Raw genomic sequence first — 23,130 nt, 5'->3', positions numbered from 1 at the left:
CAAGATTCCCCCTTGCCAGTTCCCATCACCAACTTCAAATTCTGGCAACAGCAGCAATCCCCAAACAAACTGAAATCGCAGAGTCAGCATAACAGAATGTCAATGTAGGTTTTATATAAAAGTTTTAACACCAAACACAGGTAAATGACTTTTGCTTAACCAACAGTCAGCCTTCCTGCAGACTGATGCAGTAACAAGTCATTAATACACATGACAAAACTTGTTGGAGGTAAAAGCAATCACCAGAAGCTACAGCAAAAATAAAAACTTAGTTAGGTAAACTCTTGGGGATATTGTGCAGAATGAAAACATAGGAGTAAATAGAGAACAATAAAACTGACATAAAAAGTAAATATGTGCCAAAATGTAGAAAAATCAACAGTCTGTCAATACTCTGATGAAACTTCTCCATGAGAAATCTTAAGACACAATCACATCTCTGAGGATTCTACCACTCACCCACTTGCTCCTCAAAAATATATTATTCTAGACATTTTAGAGAAGTAAAAATGAAGTAAAGGATACTTCAGCCTTTCCTTTTGCTCTGAGTCTGCCAAAATTATCGAGCTTTTACATTATCATTACATGTTTGAAAAGCCAGGTGAATGAGGGAGATTTTCGCATTTTCACCTACAACAGCTGGGTTTGTGAAAAGCTAGTTTCATAATTGGAATTCCATGAAGAGAAACCACTTGTGCTATTAATGGTGTTACTGTACTTTCTAGAGGATTTCATTATCATTTCCACTTGACATAAAAAGCAACTGCCAATCAAAATACAAGATTATTTTACAGTTTTGAATTCATCCTGCAGTATTAAAAGGAAAATCTCAATACAAATAAGTGGATGGTAAATTTTTGGTTTAAATACTGAAAGAAAGCCCCTTCAGAGATTCCTATTCTGAAATGGTATAAATTTGCTTTTCAAGGTTTCCATGGTCCTGCATTATTGTCTTTCCTCTTCATTGTTAACCATTCATCCACATATCAGGTACTGTGAAAAGCTGGTTTTTTTCCGCTCAGCCCCTCTTAAAACACCATTTAATTTGATGTGAATAAACACTCCATTGCAGTGAGGCCACAAACCTACTTTCTTTGCTGATTGATCAGCACAAGGCTGATAGACTTACCTACATTTGATTTGGCACTGCATTTCATGACTCACCTTATGCTGTGCGAGCTGCATTTTTATTTTATCAGGGTCATTTGCAATTTCAAGATCTGAGTCCAGAGATTTCTCCGACTCTTCCAGCCATTCCATAAGTTTGTGCCAGGCTTCATGGAACTTAAAAAAAAGTGAGATTTGCATGGATTTTGAAATTCACTGGTTCATAGAACAGTTCAAAAACATTAAACTCCAACCAATATTGGTAGTAGACTTTGACAAGATTTGACGTGTTTTTTCTCCCAGCTCTCTTAAACAGAAGTGGTTCAACCACATGCCCACTGTATTTAGCCTCCCTTCTCCTAAGTGAATTAGCAACCTTTAATGTACAGGATGTGCACACGTAGTATGCAACTGTCAGAGACATATTGGTAACATCTGTTGATGTGTTGGTCATTTAGATTTCTACATTTTTAGTAATGGATAGTAAATACAGAAAGAATGGGGATTAGCTATTGCTTATATAGTACGATAGCGGTAAATCACTGGGGAAAACTTCCGTCTGGATGACTGCCCAAGATTTTCCCTGCAACGCCCCTGAATGCTCTCATTATATCAAATGCTATCTTAACGGGCAAGGAACAGATTTTTGATCTTCCTTCCTGTTCTGACAAAAAGAGCACTTCGGGGAAGGAAGCAGGGAAAAGCTAAAGATTCAACGAGCTTTCACAAAGTGGCATCCCTTTGGGTTTTGATTTTTTAAGCTGGTCATTTCTCTGTCTTTTGAAAATTCTTCTTGCCTGAGCTGCCTACACATGAAAGCGCAAGAAACTAATTCAGAAACCTCTCAAGGGCCCTGGACCCTGTTGTTCAGGGCTGCTGATTAGGCCTTGACACCGGTAGCCTTCAGTACTGCTTCAACACTCTACACAGACAGTTGTCATCTTAATAACGCTGTATTCAGTTTTGTAAATGGATATTGAGATTAAATCCATCTCATTGCAGAACTGCTGTGTGCGTGAATGCACGTGAGAAACGGCTGGAAAATAAGTAACGTGATTGGCATATGGGCTAATTTATTGCTCACAGAACTTCTTGCTCTATGAGCTGAGTAGTGGTAGCGCTGAACATGCGAATGTGGTTTGGCTGTGAACATCACCAAATCTTGAATGATCACATTCACTTGAATAAAAAGAAGCTAGAACTTCCTATTGCCATTCAAACAGATTACATTTCTCTCACGCATTTTGCATCTCATCATTCATCTTTCTTGGTGAGGGAAGCATGTATCTAAGGAAAAAAACGTGAATGCTTCCCAGTGAAGAAAATTGTGTAAAAAAAACAACCTCTCCAGGTTTATAAGGAAATAAATGGAGATATGTTACTACACAGAAGATATTGGTCTAGTAACTAACATAAGAGACTGAGTGATAAGTGATGACTATTAATCAGGGCACAACATAGATCCAAGATGAAAATACTAAAGAATATTCCCACAGATTAGTGAGAATGGGTCATCATATTCTTTAAAATACATGGGTTTGATTGTGAAACTTCTTTCTGAGGACAGATGGCACTAATACACATCTGGAATCCATGCTGTTACTTTCTTCTTTCAGACTGTCCTGTACTGCAGACAGAAGTCACTGCTCGGGTTGAAAATGACGCTTTCACCTCCCAAATGAAGTGCTCTATGATGGAATCACAGAAATTGCTCCACTAACTCAACACTGTCTGTTACACTAAACCCAGGCTTGCTTTGTAAGTGCTTTAAAGCACCATATTTGTCAAGAATCTGGATGCAATTACAGCTAAGTTCAAAGAGCTGTAAAACAGCTGTTGTCCCATTACCTGCTTGGCTCTTTTCCTTGCATCATCCAAAGCTCTTCCCCTTTCAACTAAACGTTGAACTACTTTTTCCCATCGGCTCTGTACACTAATAAGCAGATTCTTAATAAGGACAACATCTTGTTTCTGGCTGAAATATTTCAAATGTGTTCCAGTTTTGTCCAGTTCTATGATTTGATCTCGATGAGAGTTCACTTCTGTGGCAAAAACCTTGGGAAAAAGGGAGAAGATTACTGAATACTGTGTTGCTGGGTAAACACTGAAAAAACCCAGTCTGATAAAAAATGATACAGTGAGAAAGACTATAAAATGCAATTTTAGAACAAATGAAATGTTTCTCCAAGTGCCAGCATTATAGGGTTCATTTGGACATTGTTACAGTATCTCCACAGAGTGGGAGAAAAACATTACACATCTGTTTCTTTACATACCTTGTGTTCATCAATTTGAAATAAGACAGTGTCCAAGATAAGACTTGGCCGAGAAGCTGCAGTTAGAGTTTGCTCAGCCTGAGTAAGCCAGTTGATGAAATCTTGAAGTGAGTTGTGGAACTCCATTGCTAAACTGAGAGCTTCTTCCAGTTTGGTCTGTAAAGATAGGTCATACTTTAATAGCAGTTGATACTGCGCAGGGGCTTCGGCCAAGGAAGCCATTTTAGTTCAACACTTTGCAGTAAACCATTTTAGTTGAGCATTTTAAAACACTTTTCTGACTTAGAGTTTCTGAGTTTTAAAATAACAGCACTTGAGCATATTCAAGGAGATGGGTAGAAGATTAACAACAAAATTATCTATGATAGATGAATAGAAAATACAGCACCTAGTATCAAGATAAATTTTTCCACATTAGAACATATCTTCTACTACTTAATCCTAATGGGACATATAGATTTATCAATTTCAATACAAAACCAGTAGAATCTCAGAAATCTAAGGTGGCAGTGCACTTGAAAGAGCCTCAAGGAGGTAATCAAACTTGCACTAAAAAAAGAATAAGTTTTCCTAGACCCCTTCTTTTTAATAAAGCTCAGTTGTCATTTTGGTGTAGTCATATGTGTGTTGCATATCAGTGAAATCATGCTATTGTTCTGTTGGAACAGAAGGTAGTCACTTAAAGTAAGTGGCAAAAGGTCGAGAGTTTGGGAATTGTAAGAAAAAATGGATAAAAACTAGGAAAATTAATGCAGAAATTCTGTACTGAGAAGAAGATGAACAATCATTGAGTCTCTTGTGGTTAGATTATTGCAATAAAACCCCATAAAAGCCCTAGTCCTACTAAAAGAGCATTAACAGTATCAGTTAATGTATTTCTATGGAACAAAACTTGTGCCATTCCCACCCATCCTCCCCCCTCCAAGTATGGCTAATTAACTTCTTGAAATTCATTTTTCTCAGTACTTTCTAAACATTCTGCTTGTCTCTACAATTGGTTTTAAATCTAAAAGATCAAGCAAGTATGCATGCATAAAAGCACTGATCATTAACACCCTTAAATACATGATTTACACTTCTATTTTTATGTAAAAACACATACTTTTCTTTCACTGAGCTTTGTTTGCACAGATTCCCATTTTTCTTTTAAGTTATTTATGTCCTGCTCAACGTTTGTTTCAGCAGACTCTGGGCATCTTGCAAGCATCTGCTGGCCTTTCTGCATTAGACATTTATATGTCTCTTCTTTGGCTTCAAAGGCAGCACAAAGTTCCTAAATAAAGAAAGCACCAAAAAACAAGTAAGGTAGAAATTCAATACTCTTTATAAATGACAGTATAACATTTATTCCTCCCTCAACATTTAGTGGGTATGATTAAGACTAATAAAGGAAACATATGTAATTCATAAAACCCCAAATGAGCAAAGAAAGGGCCCAGTTCTTCAGGAAATGAGAACTTGTATTGTCTGTCAATGTCTTCTGTGAGATCCAAAGCTTGGCAAAGAAAGTACTACGCACTTATTACATAAGAGTTGCTGCAATTTGGTTGGTTTAAAGTCATCTGTAGCCAAAACACAAGAAGTGTCAGCACTACACAGCGTGCTGAAAGCCCAGATCTCCAAAATACACCTTCAAAGGTGGGTGGGACAACTTGGGAGGGCTATTCTATTGTACACTGTCTGTTTTGTCTGTATCTTCCTTCACTTGTTAGGCATGAGCACTGAAGACATTTCAGACATACAAACCAAGCTGGAATAATAATGGTAACACATCTTTTACCTGTTCACTATTTAACTAATGATGCTTTTCTAACTATGTTAAAAGTTAGACTCTGGCAAGAGTCTGGGACCTCCCATGCATCCCTCTGACTCAAATGGGCACATTCGAATATTTGTAACAGACAAACCAAAATGTACAAACGACATTTCTGCAGACTCCCAAATGAGGAATATCTTCCAGGAGATGAGGAATAAAAGGTTTGCAAATAAGAGGAAAATAACTTTTTCCTCTGATTCCCAGGAGAAAAGCCCAAACCAAACACTTTCTTTTGGTTAAGAGATAATGTACACAGGTCTTGTACCTAATCAAATAAGAGGGCAAAGCAGGAAGCAGGTTTAATCATGAGTTTAAGATTTTGACAGGACAGAAAGCTTCTTTGCTTTCTTTCTGAGGAGTGTGAAAAGTGGTGTCACCTAGTCTGCTTCCTCCTACAATGCCAACGTCCCTAGAATATTTCTGATTTCCATAACTCCCCAGAGCATCTTACTCTGCACCACAAGAGCCCCTCAGAAATAAATGCAAGAAGCACAGCACAGATGAGACAAGGCAAGGCAGGTGTGGTTCCAAACACAGGGGCTGGGCCTCAGCGTGGGACAACAGCCCATTACAGTGGTTAGTTCTGCAGTACAGTCACAGTCACACTCTTCAAAGGGCAGGAGCAATTAAAGTTATTTTAAGGAAGAAACTGAGAACAATGATTGTTTTAAGAAAGGGAGAGCAGCACTGGGACAGATAAAAAGGCCTCTTTTTAAGCCCCTTTCCTGCTGGTGTCCTGTAATGTCTCTTCGTATCTTTTGTTTTCCTGGAGTTGCCTTAGCTGGAAATGCAGCCCAACCTCAACTCCATTTGAGAGCCAATTATGGTTGGGAGATCTTTTATTTATATCTGTAGAAACAGGCCTTGTACACAAGAAAATTGTTCATAACTTTATTTTCAAAGAGAAACAAATCAAAATATAGTGCAAAACTTCCTCCTTCAGTTTCACGTCAGAAATGGTTTGAGGACCAAGTTAGAATTCGGAACTTATGATGACTAGTAATCAACATGACAATGGCCTCAACATTTCAGCGAAAAAAGAAAAAAAACAAAGAGAGAGAGAGAACTAAGGTTTAACTAAAGGAAAATCAAGTTCTTTATTTTAAAGGTTGATAACAGCCAATGCCTGCAGTCATATGATGGCCACCAGTACCGTAACAATCTGTTAAAGTGTCCATGTACAGTGATTGTACATCTATAATACACATTACTGGGGGCAGCCAGACTTGGTCCAACTATGATACTACATTCAGTTTAAAGGTCCTTTAAGTAATCAATGTGTAAGCATTGTAGGTATAGAACATTTGCATAGCAAAATAATGTAGTAAAGAAAATCCTGAAGTTTTCAATGGAAAAATTTTGGGTCCTAATCTGACTAAGTCCAGGATGAAAAAAAGAAAGAGCTCCACTGACTTCCAGGGAATTGTAATTATATCCTACTCTCACAGGGGGAAAAAAAAGAAGCTCTTTTCTTCCCTTTTTTTTCCTTTAAGACAAAAAGAGAAGGATCAGGGGGGTTCAAAACCACAGGATTATTTCTGTGTTTTGATCTAGTTTCCTGTTATAACTGATCTTAAAACTGTAAATTAAGATTCTTTCTCAATTATAGTTACTGGCAAATTTTGGTAGAAAAAGAGGAAGGAAAAAAAATGTGCCCCATGTTGGTGAGCAATGACCTTTAGCATCATTCCAAAATAAAATCTTATTTTTAATGCTTTGACAATGCAGCGTTCCAATGGGAACTGTGTCAGGCATATTGGAGTTCAAGGACAGTTCAGTAAATACCACTGTTACCTCTGAGCCAGGAGTTCAGAAGTTTAGATCACCAGGTTTGGGCTTATATCCTGGCCTAATAGCATAACATGATTTTACATAAATGGAGCACTATGAACCACCTTCTTCTGAGGTAAGAGATCAAGTTTAAGTGTCTTTTTTTAAGCTCTACGGTTCTATGGGAGTAGAGAAATCTATAGAATGTTTCTTAAAGAGAAAGAAAGGGAATAATTCAGGCACCCTGGTCACTTTGCCATTTCTAGTTAAAGCACAGCCTCTATGAGCCAGTAGCCCTTCTTACTTCTATGCTAATGATGTCAGCTTTGGTTAGGTAAGGAATAAAGGATCAAGTCTCTTAAGGTTCAAAGAATGTGGGCCACTTTTAGGTTCAACTTCAAATCCTAGAAAAAGCATAAATTTTGTTGTGGGGTCAGAAGAGAAAAGGGATCACTGAAAAATCTGCAAACATTTTCTGTTTTTCTTTCCAAGACTAAGGATGAAAAAATTATTTTATTTGTCTCAACACTATTAATGGTTCAGCTTTGGGCATATGTCCCAATAGACTACTAAACTACACTGAAAATAAGTGTTGTTTTGAAGGTTATTAAATTTTTATAAGATACTGTACAGACGTGGTAATATATGGAACATATTCCATATTTACCAAAAACACTCTTGAAAGATAGTTAGTCCCGAAATACAAATTGCAAAGCATTCTAATACTGACACTTACCATATGTGCATTAAGCTGCTCTCTTGCTGTTTCTGGTAAGCCTCCAACAGGTTTTGATGCCAACAGCTGACGTTCAGTATCTGTCAGCCATTGCTGCAGATCTTCAACTTCACCATGGAAACCTTGTGCCTAAATTACACCATAGCATTTTAGAGCTTAGTTAAAATGTTCTCCATTCTAATACCAGCTTAGATGCATAAGTACACTGACAACAGATTTAATCAGATATTTGTAATGATCAGATTAAATGAAAGGGGAAGGAAAAAAAAAGAAAAAAGCAAATCAAAATATAAACTAGCTCAATTAGATTTCAATTCAAAAAACATGGAAATCTTGAAAGCAAGTTAAATTACCTACTGTGAGACCAATGTTTTCCCTGAATAACACACCAATACAGAAATTTCACCCTTTAAAAACATCTAGACCAAAAGCTGAAGTCTTGTTTCAGCAATAAAAGAGAGAGAGGCCAGCTGTGGAAGATACAGCTGGATTCAAACTTTCTCCATATTCAGGGGTGTCTGCATTATGGTTTTGATTTAGGCCAACTTTTAATACATGTATCCATGTAGTTCATGTAAAAGACACTTTTTCTGAGTTATTTCTATATTTGATCATTTCCTGTTCACCTGGATCAAGGCACTGTCCAGCTGCTGTTTCCTTTGTTCTGTTTTTTCCAACAAGTTTTGCCAGCGCTGATTCAGGAGTTCCAACTTGCTCCGTAAATTACTTGCTTCTTCAACAGCACTTGACTCAATCAGGTCATTTCCTGCTTTTTTAACAGCTTCCACGGTAGACTGATGAGCTAAAACATCATTTTGTAGCACCTACAATTGTAACACAGCATGTATGACTGTCCATGTTGGTAAATTACTGGATGAAGGCAACCACAGTGACTGAACTAGTTGTAGTCCAGTGACAGTAGTTTAAAATCAGCACAGGTATTAGCAATTAAAGATAATAACTAAGGCCTGTTCAATCAAAAGCACTAACAGACCATTCTGCCAAAATACCAAAGTTTATGCTTGTATCTTGGAAAGAATAATATATTCCCTCGGAATACATATATTTCTGAAATTATTAGAAGTTTCTAGTAGCCCTAGGGAAGAATTATTTCTTCACTTTTCTTAACTTATGACATATTTTTGTTTAATATGATTTTTCTTTGAACACTACGTGCCTGCTGCGCTACACAACAACCTGACTGCCGCGATATCTTTTTATGCATTTCATGACTACAACTCATTTCACATGAGTCAGGCTACCAGGGCACCTGAGCTGTGCTAAAATCTGGGGAACGGTTGGAGTACTAACACCACACAACCTTTTCCATCTGCTTGAAAACCCATTATCTCCAACCGTAGTAAAGTCATACAAGGCAAAAAGGACATTTGGGAAACGAATGCTGTTTTCAGAAGGATAGGGAGGGAAAAAAAGGTTTAATATAGAACAAAAAAGAACAGAAACAGAAAAATAAATAAGAAAAATGTTTGGAAGGGGAATGGTAAATCCCATCTAAGAAATTCAAGTTTATGACTGCTGACTTCTATGGGGTCTGACTCAAACTTACCTCAAATGCCAGCATATGTGAAAAATACAAAGCTAAATACAAAGGAACTGTAAAATAAACTATATAGAGCACATAATGAAACAGTAAGTCACAAGAAGCCCTTGAATAGAAAATTCACATCATGGTTACTTTAATTCTTTTAAGCTAAGCACTAGAAGATTATTATTATTTTATTTTCCTAATGGTGAAAAAAGGGATCTTCACAGAAGCAGATGCATCTTTATCCCTTCCTTCCTGCTGAGACTCACTAAGAACAAGGTCTATTCTTTCCGAAGTTATTCAAGGGATGGATGTTTTTCCAGGCTACCACAGGATGCACTACTGTGTGAACTTTCTAACCTATAAACTCTGTATTATGAAAAGGAAGTAGATTCATTCATGTGTTTGCTGAAGTCCTTCAGCACAGACATAAATGATGTGTGGATGCTTCTTCACTAGTAAAACACTTCCATTAGATAAGAATATAAAAGGTTCATGGAGCAGAACCTGGTTTTGTACTTCTATTTGCTTTGTTTTAAAAGGGCCTGTTTATAACAGTAGTCACATAGGCAATGTAGATATTGTGCTCTGCTCAAATTCCAACTAACCACACAAGCCTTCAGAAGCTGCATAGCTGCATTAACACAGACAATGAAAATACCTTAATTATCTGCATACTGTCAATTTCAATTAATTCCTTCAAAATTGAAAATGAACTCTGAATACTTTTCACATCATATGGAGGCCAAAAATTAAATGGCAGATTTAAAAGGAGAGGACTTATGAGGTTAGAATGAAATCTTCAAACCTAGAAAGAATACCCCATCATGAACAGAGGTCACACAAAGAGGTAGGGAAGCTCTCTTGCTCCTGGGAGACATTCTTCAAAACAAAGGCATTAGTGGAAGCATTCTTCCATGGGCTCCAAAGTCACAGTGATAAGTAAAAATACTAAACCAAAAACCTAAAAACCCCACATTGTAAGTAACAAAGAGAAAAAAGATGAGGGATTTAGATTTTCACAGAGCATTCTCCACGTTAGCTGGACCCAACTGACATATACAATTTTACAGAATTTAGAACAACAAATCACTACGTTCTGAGAAGGAAGAAAGAACCAGATATCTGCAACAGTTGTGCAGTTTGTGAAACCTGGCTTAAACAAAACTAAATCAAGAAGTTTATTGCTTCATGGGGAGTAGCAGGTTCAGTAACTTTTGAGTTCCCTAGGTGATTAGAGGTGGAGACTGAGGTGAGCAGCTTTTTTGGCTAAAACCTATGCCACTTGCATAGCATATGCAAGCAAGAGAGGAAAGTGGAGGAGTAAGAGGAAAGATATTATTTTTTCCAAGCCTGCATTTCAGCTATAATCCGCATCTTGAAAATCTATGTAGAGCATTATCATGTTCTAAGATAAATTCATCCCTAAGATAAATATCAAAATAACATTTCAGTTAATATTCATTATAATTACATACATGATGTTTGGCAAGTTCAATTTCAATAGCCTTGGGGTCTCCACCCACGGGTTTCTGTTCATTCAGCAGGTCTTCTGTATGTGTCAGCCATGTCAGTAACTCATCCAGGGCATGCTGGAACTGCCCCAAGGCTAACAAGGCACCTTCCAGCTTGTGCTATAGTAAAAATAAAATTAACAATAAAATAGTTTCACAATGCTATTGAATTGGCTTATATTACCATTAGTCACTATAATCCAGAGCAGAGTCCATGCATATAATAGCATAAAAACCAGGGAGAAACAGTTATCCTGCACAAGCAACTGCTTTACAATTAAAGCTGAGTTGGCAATTCCACTGTAAAGCCTTACATTCCAGGCTTAAATTCCTGACCTTGGAAGAAGCAATGCAATTAGGGCAGAGTTAAGTTTGGAGGTTCTCTCATCAGGTATGTCAGCAGTTTTTCATCATTAAAACATCATTTCAATATAAATGCAATTTGGTGCATGATCTTTTTAAAATCTTTTCTTTGTCATGGAATGATTCAGTTTAGAAAAAATAGTACACTTCAAAGCACTGCATCTTTAAATCTCTCAGTTTGATAATATGTGGAAAGAACACTGAAATAGTTTAATATTAAGTTGTTGGGGCTTTTTTTCAAGTGCTCAGCTCAGCAGCTAATATTACTTTTGCCCATATAAAAACGTTTTCAACTGCTACCAAACAAAATAATAATGATTCAATGGGCACTGCTGATAGAGAATTTAAAAAGGGTTTTAAAAACAAACCAAACAACTCCTCAATGAATTGTTAAATTCAAATTCTGTTACATATAGTTCTGTAATTTCCAAACTAAAAGGAATGCGTAAATTAACACGAACATTATACACCACAAAGATCCTTTTGCAGAAATCTGAGTCATGAATAAAGCCCCCAGCTCCAAGCATATTTACCTGTCTACTTATAATTTTTTCTTCTAGGCTGTCCCACAGTATTTTCAGCTCTGAGAGAGGGTCTTGAACAGTGTGTTTGTCACTCTCCTGTGTTACCTTCTTCAGCAATAGTTCTGCCTGATGGTTTAGTCGTTCCATTTCTATCTGCTGCTGATAAGCTTCTGTCTTAAATTGCTATGGTAAATAGAAAAAGAATACATATAAATGTATCACAAGTAATTCTATGATTCTGTGCTCTAGCTCCTGTGGTTATAACGGTATAATGCTTTAAACTTCAAATGGAATTATTCTTCAAAAGAACTGAAAGTGATTTTCCTTAAGTAGAACACCCTCTTGTACACGTAACTTGTGCAGCACTCTGAATACAACTTGCACACATATGGTTTTCTGAACTATGTAATATTATGATACATTTGAAGTTACACCACAAAATAGATAAAACAACCTACCCACAGCCAACAAAATCTACAGGTGAGCAACAAAACCAAAAACATTCTCTGATCATTATACATCCCTGCTTTTTAAATATAACAGCCTACCAATGTCAGAGGCACATTCAGTCACAGATCCAGACTCATGCAGACAGGTTTCTAAGTTAGCCTGAAAATTTTATTTTCCCCTTACTCATGTACTGGGAATGCCATGACCTGTGAGAGCATTTAGATAAAGCCTGTAATGGCAGAAGCAAAGCTTTGGAGGCATTTGCTCAGAGCCTCAAAGAATCTGTTCTTATTAGAAACCAGAAAACATAAAGGTCATAGCAAAAGAACCTGTGCATAATAACCTTATAGCTTTTGAAAGAGAATGAATTACGCTAAAAGCATTTCTGGGCTATCAGACTGTATTAAAAAATAAAATGTAGTCTTAAAAATTTGGAATAGATTTTAAACTTAAGCACATTTTAAAATGAAAATTTTGCAATGAAATATTTGGAAATTTTCATAGAGATTCTTTTTTACCAGAAATTTAAAATGAAAATTGCTTCTGACTCTTGAAAAATACTAAACAACACAGACAAATGCAGACAGATGTAAATATAAAAGAAATAAATTGCTAGTTCATACCTTAAGTTCCTCAGTTTGCTGCTTCACTGTCTCCAGATCTGTTCCAACTGGGGACATAGATGCTAACTTGCTGCCAGCAATGTCTACCCAGTCAAATAATGCCTGAAAATCACAGCAGGAAATTCAAGCGTGAGCAGAGAAATATTGTTATGTTTGAAAGTTGTATTAAGTAAAATATCAGAACTTTTTTTTTTTCTTTCATTCCAGAGAAGGTATTGCTGTGCTCTTTAAAAGAAAATAACTTTCTCAGCAAAAGGGTTTCTTTGCAATACAATAAACAAATGTCAAGCATCCATGTAACAATTACAGGAATGTACAAGCCGTAAGACTGAATGTACAAGCTGCTGCTTCTATTAGCAGCAATGTTCTGCCAGAATTATTCCTGCTGAGTAGCACTCTACTTCTTGTGTAAAATCCGTAATTTTTATGAATACCCTAAAAGGTAAATGTAAGACAAACTCTGTTCTACAGTTGTTTGGAGTGGAAATGGAAGGTGGTAGATAACATACCTTAAACGAGGATTACAAGCAAACTTTTTTTGAAGAATGTTATTTGTGTAAGAAACATGGAACTACACATTCAGTACATATTAGGTCGTGAAGGACCATAACTGAGCTAGAATGAATCTCCATAGGATAATGCAGTTATAACTTAAAAAAAAAAAGTGACATCTCTCCAGTTCTGATGCTTTGTGAGTATTTCTTCTGCTCCTGATACAATGCAGAAACCCAAGAACACTTCACAAAGATAAAGAACAGCTGCATCAATCTGGGTAATTGCACAGGATAAAAAACACCTCTGCTAGGCCCTCTTCCTCCTGCCTATTATGTATAGAGATATCACTATGAAGAAAGGCTTAGGACAACTTGTTGAACTTGCCCCTGCTACACAGCTCCCTGAGAAAAGGAGCACTAACCCCAAAGTGCTCAACAGGATGAGGCAGCTGCAGTTAACAATCTGGTCATGACACTTTTCATATTGTCCATTGAAATGAGTGCAAGACAGCACTTAATTTCAGTTCTTGCAAAGTACCAAGCTTGTAGGATGTACAATGTACAGTCATAGGAAGTAGAAAGCACTTAAATCAATGGGTATGTTCCTAATTGCCTAGTCAATCTCTGCACAGTATGAACATAGGAGAAATTGGAGAAAAATACTAAGTGAGGATGCACTGCAAAACAGGTATGTTGTGTTATTATTAAGGAGTGTTCTGCTGCTTGATCTGCACCAAATACAGAAGGAACTGCCCTCAGTGTCATGTACAATTTAATTTTAATGATTTAATGAACCAAAGAAGACAGTAATTCCACCAAGGGAAAAAAAACAACAACAAAACTCCAACAGCACATAAAGAGAAAAGACATAGAATCAAAGCATAATTTGGGTTGGAAGACCTTTAAAGGTCATCTAGTCCAACCTCCCCTTGTGAATTTTTTTTGAACTTCATCAGTTGTAGGAAGTAAAATGTACAAGACATCTTAAAAAACCTGAAAAACTCGTGGAAAATTTACCTACAGATTTAAAAAGGGAATCATCTTCTAAAGTATTGTGATAAGATAAATTATACTGAGTATAATGGTCCAGCAACATTATGTTAATAATATTTTTGCTTAAAATATACAAACTTGACTAGTTGACCTACAAAAAAGGTGGAATAAAATTCAAGTCCTTTAACTGTCCTCCACTCAAAAAAATTAAAAAAAAAAACCAACAAGTTAGTATATGAACTTGTAATCTGTTCCTTTCAGATCATGAAGATGTGTCACAACTTCAGCTTGCCTACCATGTGAAGCACTGGCTATCTCAAGAAAATGTGAGCAGGATTACTATGAATGTGTGATGTCAAAAACCCTCTGCTCTTATCAATAAACAAGGAGACACTAATTTTTAATCTAAACTCAGTGCAATATATGGACATGAAGAAAATACACATGAAGAAAACAACCCAACAGATTTATTCTTTAATGCAAAACCCCCTCAACGAAAAAAACCCAACCAATCTTGAAAACAAATACCTGCCTCCTGAAGAAAATAGTCACTACAATCAGGGTGATACATTACTTGTCACCTACCTAATCACATGACATTTTTTACTACAACCACATTAAATACTATTGACTCAAGATTGGGTTAGGTATATCACATCATCTTACCTGCAGTCCATCTTGATATTGAACAGCTGCCTGCATAGCTTCAGCAAGCTTATCTACCCGTTCTTTCCATGTTTTGTTTAGGGCATCCCAGGCAGAATTCAGCTGCAAGTAAGTGCAATTTACTCCAATGAACAAAAGAATTTTACTGCTGTATAATAAGCAATTACTAATTCTTCACTGATCAATAACACCAATAAACTAAGCATGAATAGTTCATATTCATTCCACTCTTGTTCTCCCTATCACTGCATATCTAGTTTCTTTCAGAATTCACTAGAGATTCTGGATTACAAAAGCTGTAACCTTCAATACCGATTGAATATTTTTATTAACATAGAAATTATAGTTAAGAGAGGAAATACTACTACATCATTTAGAGTTACATCATTATAATAAAAGTAGCTTAAAAGAATCATACATTGCAGAACACTAGAAAAATAAAAAGTACATTTTAGTCATCCAAACAGGATTGTCTCGCTTAATGTCTCACTATGCATAAATATATCCAGATATATCCAAAACTTATTCTAGCATTACTTTTGCAAGAAGTAGACATCTACCATATTAATCAGTGAGGATTTAAAAAAAAATCTGTCTTTTACAAAAAAAATCAACGTCTGTCTTTTACTATAAGTCAATGAAGTAAAACAGTCTGTACATTCTAATCTATTCTGATTCATTTACTCCAAAGGCAAACCTTACTTTCCCATAGGAGCTTCAGCGGTGTCTCACTCTAGCCACAAAATTTTTATTTTCAAAAGTTGTTGGGGGCATGGGGAATATACCAACTTCAGCTGAACAAGCATCTCATGTAACAGACCTAAGCATGTGCATTTCCCATACCTCATCTATACTCTTGTTTACAATAGGTTTGTCAGGCTCTCCACAAGCAGCTCTAAGTTCAGAGCCAAGGCTCACAACTGTTTCTAGTTCTTCTTGTAGTCCATCAATTTCTTCTTTAGCAGCCTACAAAGAGAAAAAAAATCCAACACTGTTATTACTAAATTTAATAATTTATGTACAACTTGCTTTCAAGATAAAACACAACACGATTTCCCTTTTGTTTTCTTTCAGGTCACTTGGACTCACAGTCAGATGCTTAAAATATAAGCATCCCTTTGCAGTATCAGAGTGAAATCAGCTGACATCAGTTTAAATTGAAACAATGCCTTATGATACCATTTTGCATTAGATGAAAAAAATAAACAGGAAGTCTTAAATTAGATTTCTTTAATCAGTGTCTTCTTTGTCAGAGATTATCATTCAACCTTTAAATCTTTAACTATCAGCATAAATAATTACAGGCTTAGAGGATAATTCATAGAGCATAATACATTTGTACACCTTTCATTTAGATGTTACACAGTACTCAAGGAATCTAAAGTATGTATAATTTTTAAGAGTCTTGGTGACATGGTTATTATATATATGTTTATAAACAAATAAGGAAATATAACAGCAGGCACATGTTGTATGCTCATTGCAATTAAGCACTGATACATGTTATTAACTGTAGACTCTTGAGATACCATTATTGTAAATTTCTACACAATTATCCCTCTTGGTCTCTAACAAATAATATATTCTCCTATGGTATTTCATAGTAATTCTGTTTTTCATCTGCATACCATAAAGTACTTCAAATCAAGAAATTACTTTCTACTGACCTCTGCAGCTTCTTGCTGTTGCTTGACTACAGATGGGTCAACTCCAGGTCCCTCCAGTTCTCGAATGAAGTCCTGAGTATCTTTAATAGTAGCTACAAGAGCCATATGATCACACCAAAACTTTTCAGCTAGTTCCATTACATCCAACAGTTTGGCCTCCCTTTCCTCAGTCAAGGTCTGGATGTCTTCCCAAATTAGGACCATTTGGTCCAGTTTATCTTGAACAGCTAAACAACAAAGGAACTAGATTACTACCTTGGCAAATAATTGTTGGTCATAAATCTCTCTCCAGTTCTACAGCAGAAACATATGTGTACATTTTAAAATTTAGACTCTAAAATTGTTTCTTCATAGGATTCCTTATAATGTTAAGTGGAAAAAACCACTATGGCCTTTAAAAATAAAACAAAGGTCATATCCACAATTAATTATTTTAAATGAATGCTTTGCTTTTACAAATCTTTAGCAGCTTCTCCAGAAGAATACATTCCCCAGATTAGTGGTCATCAGAAATGAAGAATTTTATATGCTGCAGCTTACTGCATTTCCACTACATGAAAGTTTTCTCAGTCTATTACCTTTAGCAGATATATCCTTATCAGTGCCTTCTGAGCGAGCAATCATTTCCTCCCCTCTCTGTTTAAGCGTTTCATACACTGGCTGAAGTTTTTCCAGATCCACAGATACATTCTTATTTTCACTGATTTGCTCTTTAATCTTCTCAACCTCTGCCGAGATTGAAGGTGGCTGCCTCAGACGTTCAACTATGCGTTTCAGACTCTCAAGAGTTGGATCTATCTTGTCATGAAACTGGGAGGGTGGTAAAGGACAAAAAGAAGTGGTAGAGAAGTTAGAAAAAAAACCCTAACATGAAAAATGGCATCTGAAATTCTCTTGGAAAAAGGTACTTTAAAATTAACATCTCTATCCAACATATATACGTGCACCTTGCAATGCCCCCACTCCTGGCTCCTTTAGTATCTAAATTACAAAAATAACCTTGCAAAATGGTACTGCCTCTCAAATTTAAGAATTTTACTATTAAGTTTGTGTACAGTCCTGAGACACTTCCTCTGAAGTACAGCAGAATCTACTTGCATTTAGTCCTGTGTAATTCATAAAGTGGTTGGTAGCTTATTTTAGGGAGAAATGGCTGTCTGATTTCATCATTTAGAAATATATTTACCTTACAATTACATACATACATTTTCCTGTTACAACCAACATACTGTTAAATAACCACTGATTAGGGCTTGATATGTGAGGTCATTCAAAAAGACATTTCTTAGTGGCCAGGTGGTGTTTGCTCATGCAGTAAAGGTACGTTACTGTCTGCAACTAAAAGCACACAATAATGTATATAGTATATTTATCCATGTTTGGTTGAGCCCAAGTAGGTGCTTAGAAACTGAATTACAGCTGTGTTAACAAGGGTCATCCTTTGGCATAGATCCAAAGTTAGCCTTTACTATATGCTTTGGGATTCATAAAGATTCCTAAAAATCTCTCACCACCATGCCCCTTTTTGAATTAAAGAAATCCATAAATCGTGGGTGCATTTAATGACCCTCCAGGATCTACAAAAAGCACTCCTGACAACACTTGGGAACAGTGCTAGAAGGAGCACAGCAAAACAAGATTACCTTATGTAAACAAATAGCTACATCCCTTCTGTTCAAAGGAACACAGGCAATATAAATGTAATTACTTTTTCCCCACCATACAACCCACTTCAAATCAGACTCTGTGACTAATGTTACGGCACTCAGTGTTTTTGTTAGAAGCGTGAATGTCATACAAACCAGCAAAATGTATTATGAAAGATAAGTAGCCTTCCCACATTCAAGACTTCTGAAAAACTGATTGTGGCAAGAAATCCTTCCAAAAATTATAAAAATTGATATTAAATTTGCAATATCTACGTCGAATTCTAGGACATATATTACATTTTTAAGTTGTCAGTGCATTCAGTGGCCCTCCTTGTACACAACCTCAAAGAATGAGACAGTGTTTTAGAACTTAAAAGGAATAAAATGCAAGTAAATGACACCCTCTCATTCTACCTCAATACATTATGACCTTCCTTTGATACATAATGCAATTTAATATAATTTAAAACATGAAGAGTTAAATAATTATTTTTCAAGGAATGTCTAGACAAACATTGACATAGACATCATAGTACAGAGCTGTGATAATATATATTTATGTATCTTAATAAAAAAAGAAGATTATATGTAATTAGATTCTGTGGGCATTACAATGTTTTGCTTTGCCATCTGCATATACATTTAGGTATATAAAATGAAACATAAAGTACTGCATAAATAATTAAGTATTTTCTCAACTTCTGATTATATTTTAGGTGTTACCAAAGAATGCATTTCTAATTCTTTCTTTCTGTACTTAGCCAGTATAACATGTTGATGTCTATCACATACAAAACAGGGACTCGAATATTAAGTAAATATCTTGATTTTTAAATGGGCAGCTCCAAATATGGGGAGGACCAAGCACTTCTGACATAGAAAAACACAGGATCTCAATAATCAGGCATCTTTCATAGGTGTGAATAAGGGTTGCTAAAAATGTATATACATTTTATATATATATATGTTATATATATCTATATAAACAGTTCAAAAGCAGGATGACATCTGATGTCACTTCTTTTTGCCTCACATTCTTAAACTCAGCCTCCAGGGGCTAGGAATATGACATTAAGTATAACAACTTGACAAAAATTACTTAGAATGGAGGCTTGATAAGCATTTCAAGGTGTATTTCTTCATTTAGTATTTAAGACCTTAACAGAATATAGCACTTAATTTCCAGTGAACAGAAAAAAAAGGGGAATTTCCTATAAAAACACCAGTATAGAACAAAGTATTTTTAATCAGATTTTTTTATGGGTTTACGTACAAAGTTTTACCAAGTTCTTTTCTGAATTTGGGGTTGAGTAAATGAAATTCAGTGTGGGTTTAATGGCAATTAACCCAATATTTAACAGTCGCTAGAATGCGACACCTGACAATCCTCCATTTAGGTTCATTTCATAGGCTAGGGAAGCTTTGAAATGAAGATGCTGCATTTGTGGACTTGACCTGAATTTTACGCTGATGATGTTTTTTGAAGTATAACTTTGCTCATAATACTTTTAACTAACAGTTTCCGTATATGTTACATTAAGTTCTTTTAGGTCTGCAGTGAAGAGCAAATGCTATTTACACTGCTAAACTACCCTCTAGTTTCACCGACAGCTCTCTGCTAACTTCAGCTGCCAATTTCTAGAAATAACTATACTCAAATTAACTGATTAAAAGTGACATTCATTTACAAATGAAGCATCAGCTACTAAGAGATCAGTAAGAGAAAACAAAAGTGAAAATAAAATCCCATGGTTTTAGACTACTTGATTTTTTACTTCAAAATTAAGTAGCAATAACATTTTTCAATTGCTACAAAGTCATAATACTGACCAATATATAAAATTATAACCTCTCAAGAAATAGAAAAATCAATGCCATTAGCCGTGATATGAACATTTGCAGGCCATTAGGTTGAAAAATCCAGGTGAAACAGCAGTTTAGTCTTGATATATACATACAAGATGACAATGTGTATTTTTCCATTGAATGAACCCAATTATATTTTAAACTTAAACTAATACCTGGGTACACTGAGAAATGGCTTCATCCAGTGCCAGTGCTCGCTTTTTGACATCTTCCTTGATTTTACTGTAAAGGATGTCAGCTGCCACATATTTCTCTTGGATAGAAAAACCTTCTCCTGGGCTCAGCTCCAGCAACTGAGGCCCAGTTTTGTTCATCTTATCTATATGAGGCTTGTGCTCAGCGATCAGCTCACGCAGTTGCTATAACAAATGAAACAACTTATCAGTTTCTTATGCTTGCACCACCACATTACAACTGTCCACACTTCCAACACATCCAGCTGGCAAGAAATTCTAAACAAATACCCTTCATCCTAATGTAAAGCAAAAATAAAAGACTGCTTTGTCAGTGATCGTTCCCATTCCAACAGAGAGCTACCCGGGCATAAAACATCAGAATTAGAGACACACTGGAAATGCCTGTGCAACACTCAGGTAGGACATATGATTACAGGTAAAATATAAGATGCTAACTATGCATATGATCCTAGCAACAGACATTCCCCATCATATTAGTACCTATAATAACAGAACTGGCAACAATATTCCAGACATGGGCGTAACACCACCACATGTATACTTTTCATGTTGATACTGGTCACTTGCTGCAAAGCCTTTCATTGAGGAACATCACAGAAAGAGGTACTGGCATTGCCAGAAAATTAATTCAAATTAGACTTGATTTAAGAAGAGGAAACCCAGCATAAGGGAGCGTCAAAGAAATCAGTGAAAGGACAAAAGGACATGGAAGGGTGATCAGTAGAGACTTATCAACCTAGTTTAGCAGTCTCTGGCCACAAGACCCCTCTGTCTTCATAACAGCACTTATTATTCAATTGACACAATGTTTAACAAGTAATTAGTAAGTGAATTAAATTTGACCTCAACCACCTACTGCCTCTCATCATCCACTCCTGAAGTCAAAACTGTGCCAAAGACTGAGCAGAGGCTTGTGGAAGTGAAATGTCACAATGTGTCTTCCAACTTGTTTAAGGATTTCAGATTTTCTTCCTTGTGCCCATAGAACTGACAAAAGGGAAAGGTTTTTTTTGTGGGACTAGCCCCATCCTTCCCTCATTTTATTTACTTTCTCATATTTTACCTCCCTTTTCAGAAAAATCCACTGTCTTGCGAGGCACTGTCTCCCTCAGTGCCATGGACTTCATGTGTTCTATCCTACAGCCCCTGTGCAAGGACATGAGAGGCACGTGCGCTGTTCCTCCCAGCTGAGAATTTGTTTAAATTAATGAAGACACAGAAAAGACTATATCAGTCTCAGTGTAAATAAATTCCCTTCTCTTCAACTACAATCCTTCCCTTAAAAAGAAATCGTGATACTGGCTTGCTTCCTTGCTCCTCCCCAGAAGAGCAGAGGTTGAGAACACTGAAAAGACAGTGACCATGACTCTTCAGTCCCACAATGACCAAACAGCAATGAAAATACACCCCCCCCCTTGATTCTAACTACTTACTTTGAATGTAACTCTATTTGCATACCTTGCCACAAGAAAAATAACACTGATTAGTAGAGAAGAGGATAAGGAGAAAGTAAGAACAGCTTTAAAGGTTTTAGAAAATAATTTTGTGTGTTTTACTTTTGAGCACAGAGATGATTTGACACAAGGCCACCGGAGCTATGGGTCCAAACCTTGTGCTAATACTCTGCCCACGGCTCATTTCAAACCAAACTGACTGCATGTTACTAGCACAGAATCAACTCTATGAATTCCACAACTTGGAACAAAGATAGACATCAGTAAATACATCAGAACAGAAATGTTGTCAATTCACGCTGAAAACAACCTTTTTCCCTGCTTCTTCTTTTTAACAGAACAATGAATGATTTAGTCTTCTCTGGGTCTACTACTGGGTAAACAATTCCAGTAAACAACTGTTTAGGAGCAGATTACGTGTTAAGAGTGCCTAACATTAATCTTCTAGTTAACAAACAAATCTCAGCTAATGGCATAGCCCAGGGAAAATGCAAAAATAGAAGCTCATCTAGGCCTCTCATGGAAGCAGCATGATTAAAGTAGATGAGGAACAATCCTGTAAGTAAAGCAAGCATGATATGGTTCACGTTGACTAATCAAGATAGCTTGTAAAGCTCAGGTTATATAGTTAGTCTTAACAGAACTTGTTTGTTCATTCTGGACATAATAGGAAGACAAATGAGTGAACGCAGTGTTTACCAGTACATAAGAGTGGCACATTTCATTAGCTGGTCTCAGAGTAAACAAGACTCTGAAGCCAGGGTTCATCCTATCTGACTTGAGTCACTTAATTGAGGCAGCTAAAATTAAAAAAAAAAACACAAAAAAACCTATGCTAGCAGGGAGAGACAGGTATCTCCAGTGGCCATACAGGTTTTGCATCTGCCAAAACATGCAGGATTTTAACCTCAGTGGGATATATCTAATTCCATGTGACAGTAGTAGCCACTGTTGAAATATACTAATTTTTATCCCAGCTGATTATATATATCCATGTAAGAGAGCCCACAGAGTGGCCAGTCTACAACAACGTTGCCTCTATTTTGTGATGTTATGGTAAACAATTATTTGTTTTAATTAGTACATAACAAACATTCTTGACATGAGAAATTATTTGGCTCTCTAATTGTCCATCTTCCTGACTCAGGTAAGTTCAGTTTCAATAACAGCTAATTTTTTTATATGTACATAAGATCAACAGATGTGCATATCTGTATACAGAATGTACCCCCTTTTTGTTTCTTGCTCCAACAACCCATGCCTGTTCTTTCAGTTTATGGGTTTGGTTGGTTCCAATACTGACATTAATGTGTACTTTTAAATATACTTCTTAACTAATAACTTTTATGTGCTCGGTTTTCTCAGTACAATGGTAGATTTTTTTCTCCTTGAGCCTTCTTTTATGCTTATACATAATTT

General features: G+C 36.2%; 1 protein-coding gene across 17 annotated transcripts in view; it reads right to left on the bottom strand.

Annotated features, from left to right (window-relative positions):
- The window catches only part of DST (dystonin), a 301,419-nt gene that overhangs the window by 26,844 nt on the left and 251,445 nt on the right, over positions 1-23,130 (bottom strand). For all 17 annotated transcript variants that reach the window (XM_050316395.1, XM_050316379.1, XM_050316384.1 and 14 more), the window contains 14 exons: positions 20,216-20,419; positions 17,124-17,355; positions 16,546-16,772; positions 15,722-15,844; positions 14,879-14,980; positions 12,726-12,827; positions 11,662-11,835; positions 10,730-10,885; positions 8,332-8,529; positions 7,706-7,834; positions 4,486-4,656; positions 3,384-3,539; positions 2,956-3,162; positions 1,165-1,284 (listed from right to left, as the gene is read on the bottom strand). In XM_050316395.1, coding sequence (XP_050172352.1) covers positions 1,165-1,284; positions 2,956-3,162; positions 3,384-3,539; positions 4,486-4,656; positions 7,706-7,834; positions 8,332-8,529; positions 10,730-10,885; positions 11,662-11,835; positions 12,726-12,827; positions 14,879-14,980; positions 15,722-15,844; positions 16,546-16,772; positions 17,124-17,355; positions 20,216-20,419 — 2,301 coding nt within the window. The remainder of the gene's footprint in view (positions 1-1,164; positions 1,285-2,955; positions 3,163-3,383; positions 3,540-4,485; positions 4,657-7,705; positions 7,835-8,331; positions 8,530-10,729; positions 10,886-11,661; positions 11,836-12,725; positions 12,828-14,878; positions 14,981-15,721; positions 15,845-16,545; positions 16,773-17,123; positions 17,356-20,215; positions 20,420-23,130) is intronic.

This window comes from Myiozetetes cayanensis, unplaced genomic scaffold, assembly GCF_022539395.1.
Source record: "Myiozetetes cayanensis isolate MyiCay16 unplaced genomic scaffold, myiCay2020 scf2-11, whole genome shotgun sequence".
Taxonomy (NCBI): domain Eukaryota; kingdom Metazoa; phylum Chordata; class Aves; order Passeriformes; family Tyrannidae; genus Myiozetetes; species Myiozetetes cayanensis.
This window is presented reverse-complemented; position numbering and strand designations above follow the sequence as displayed.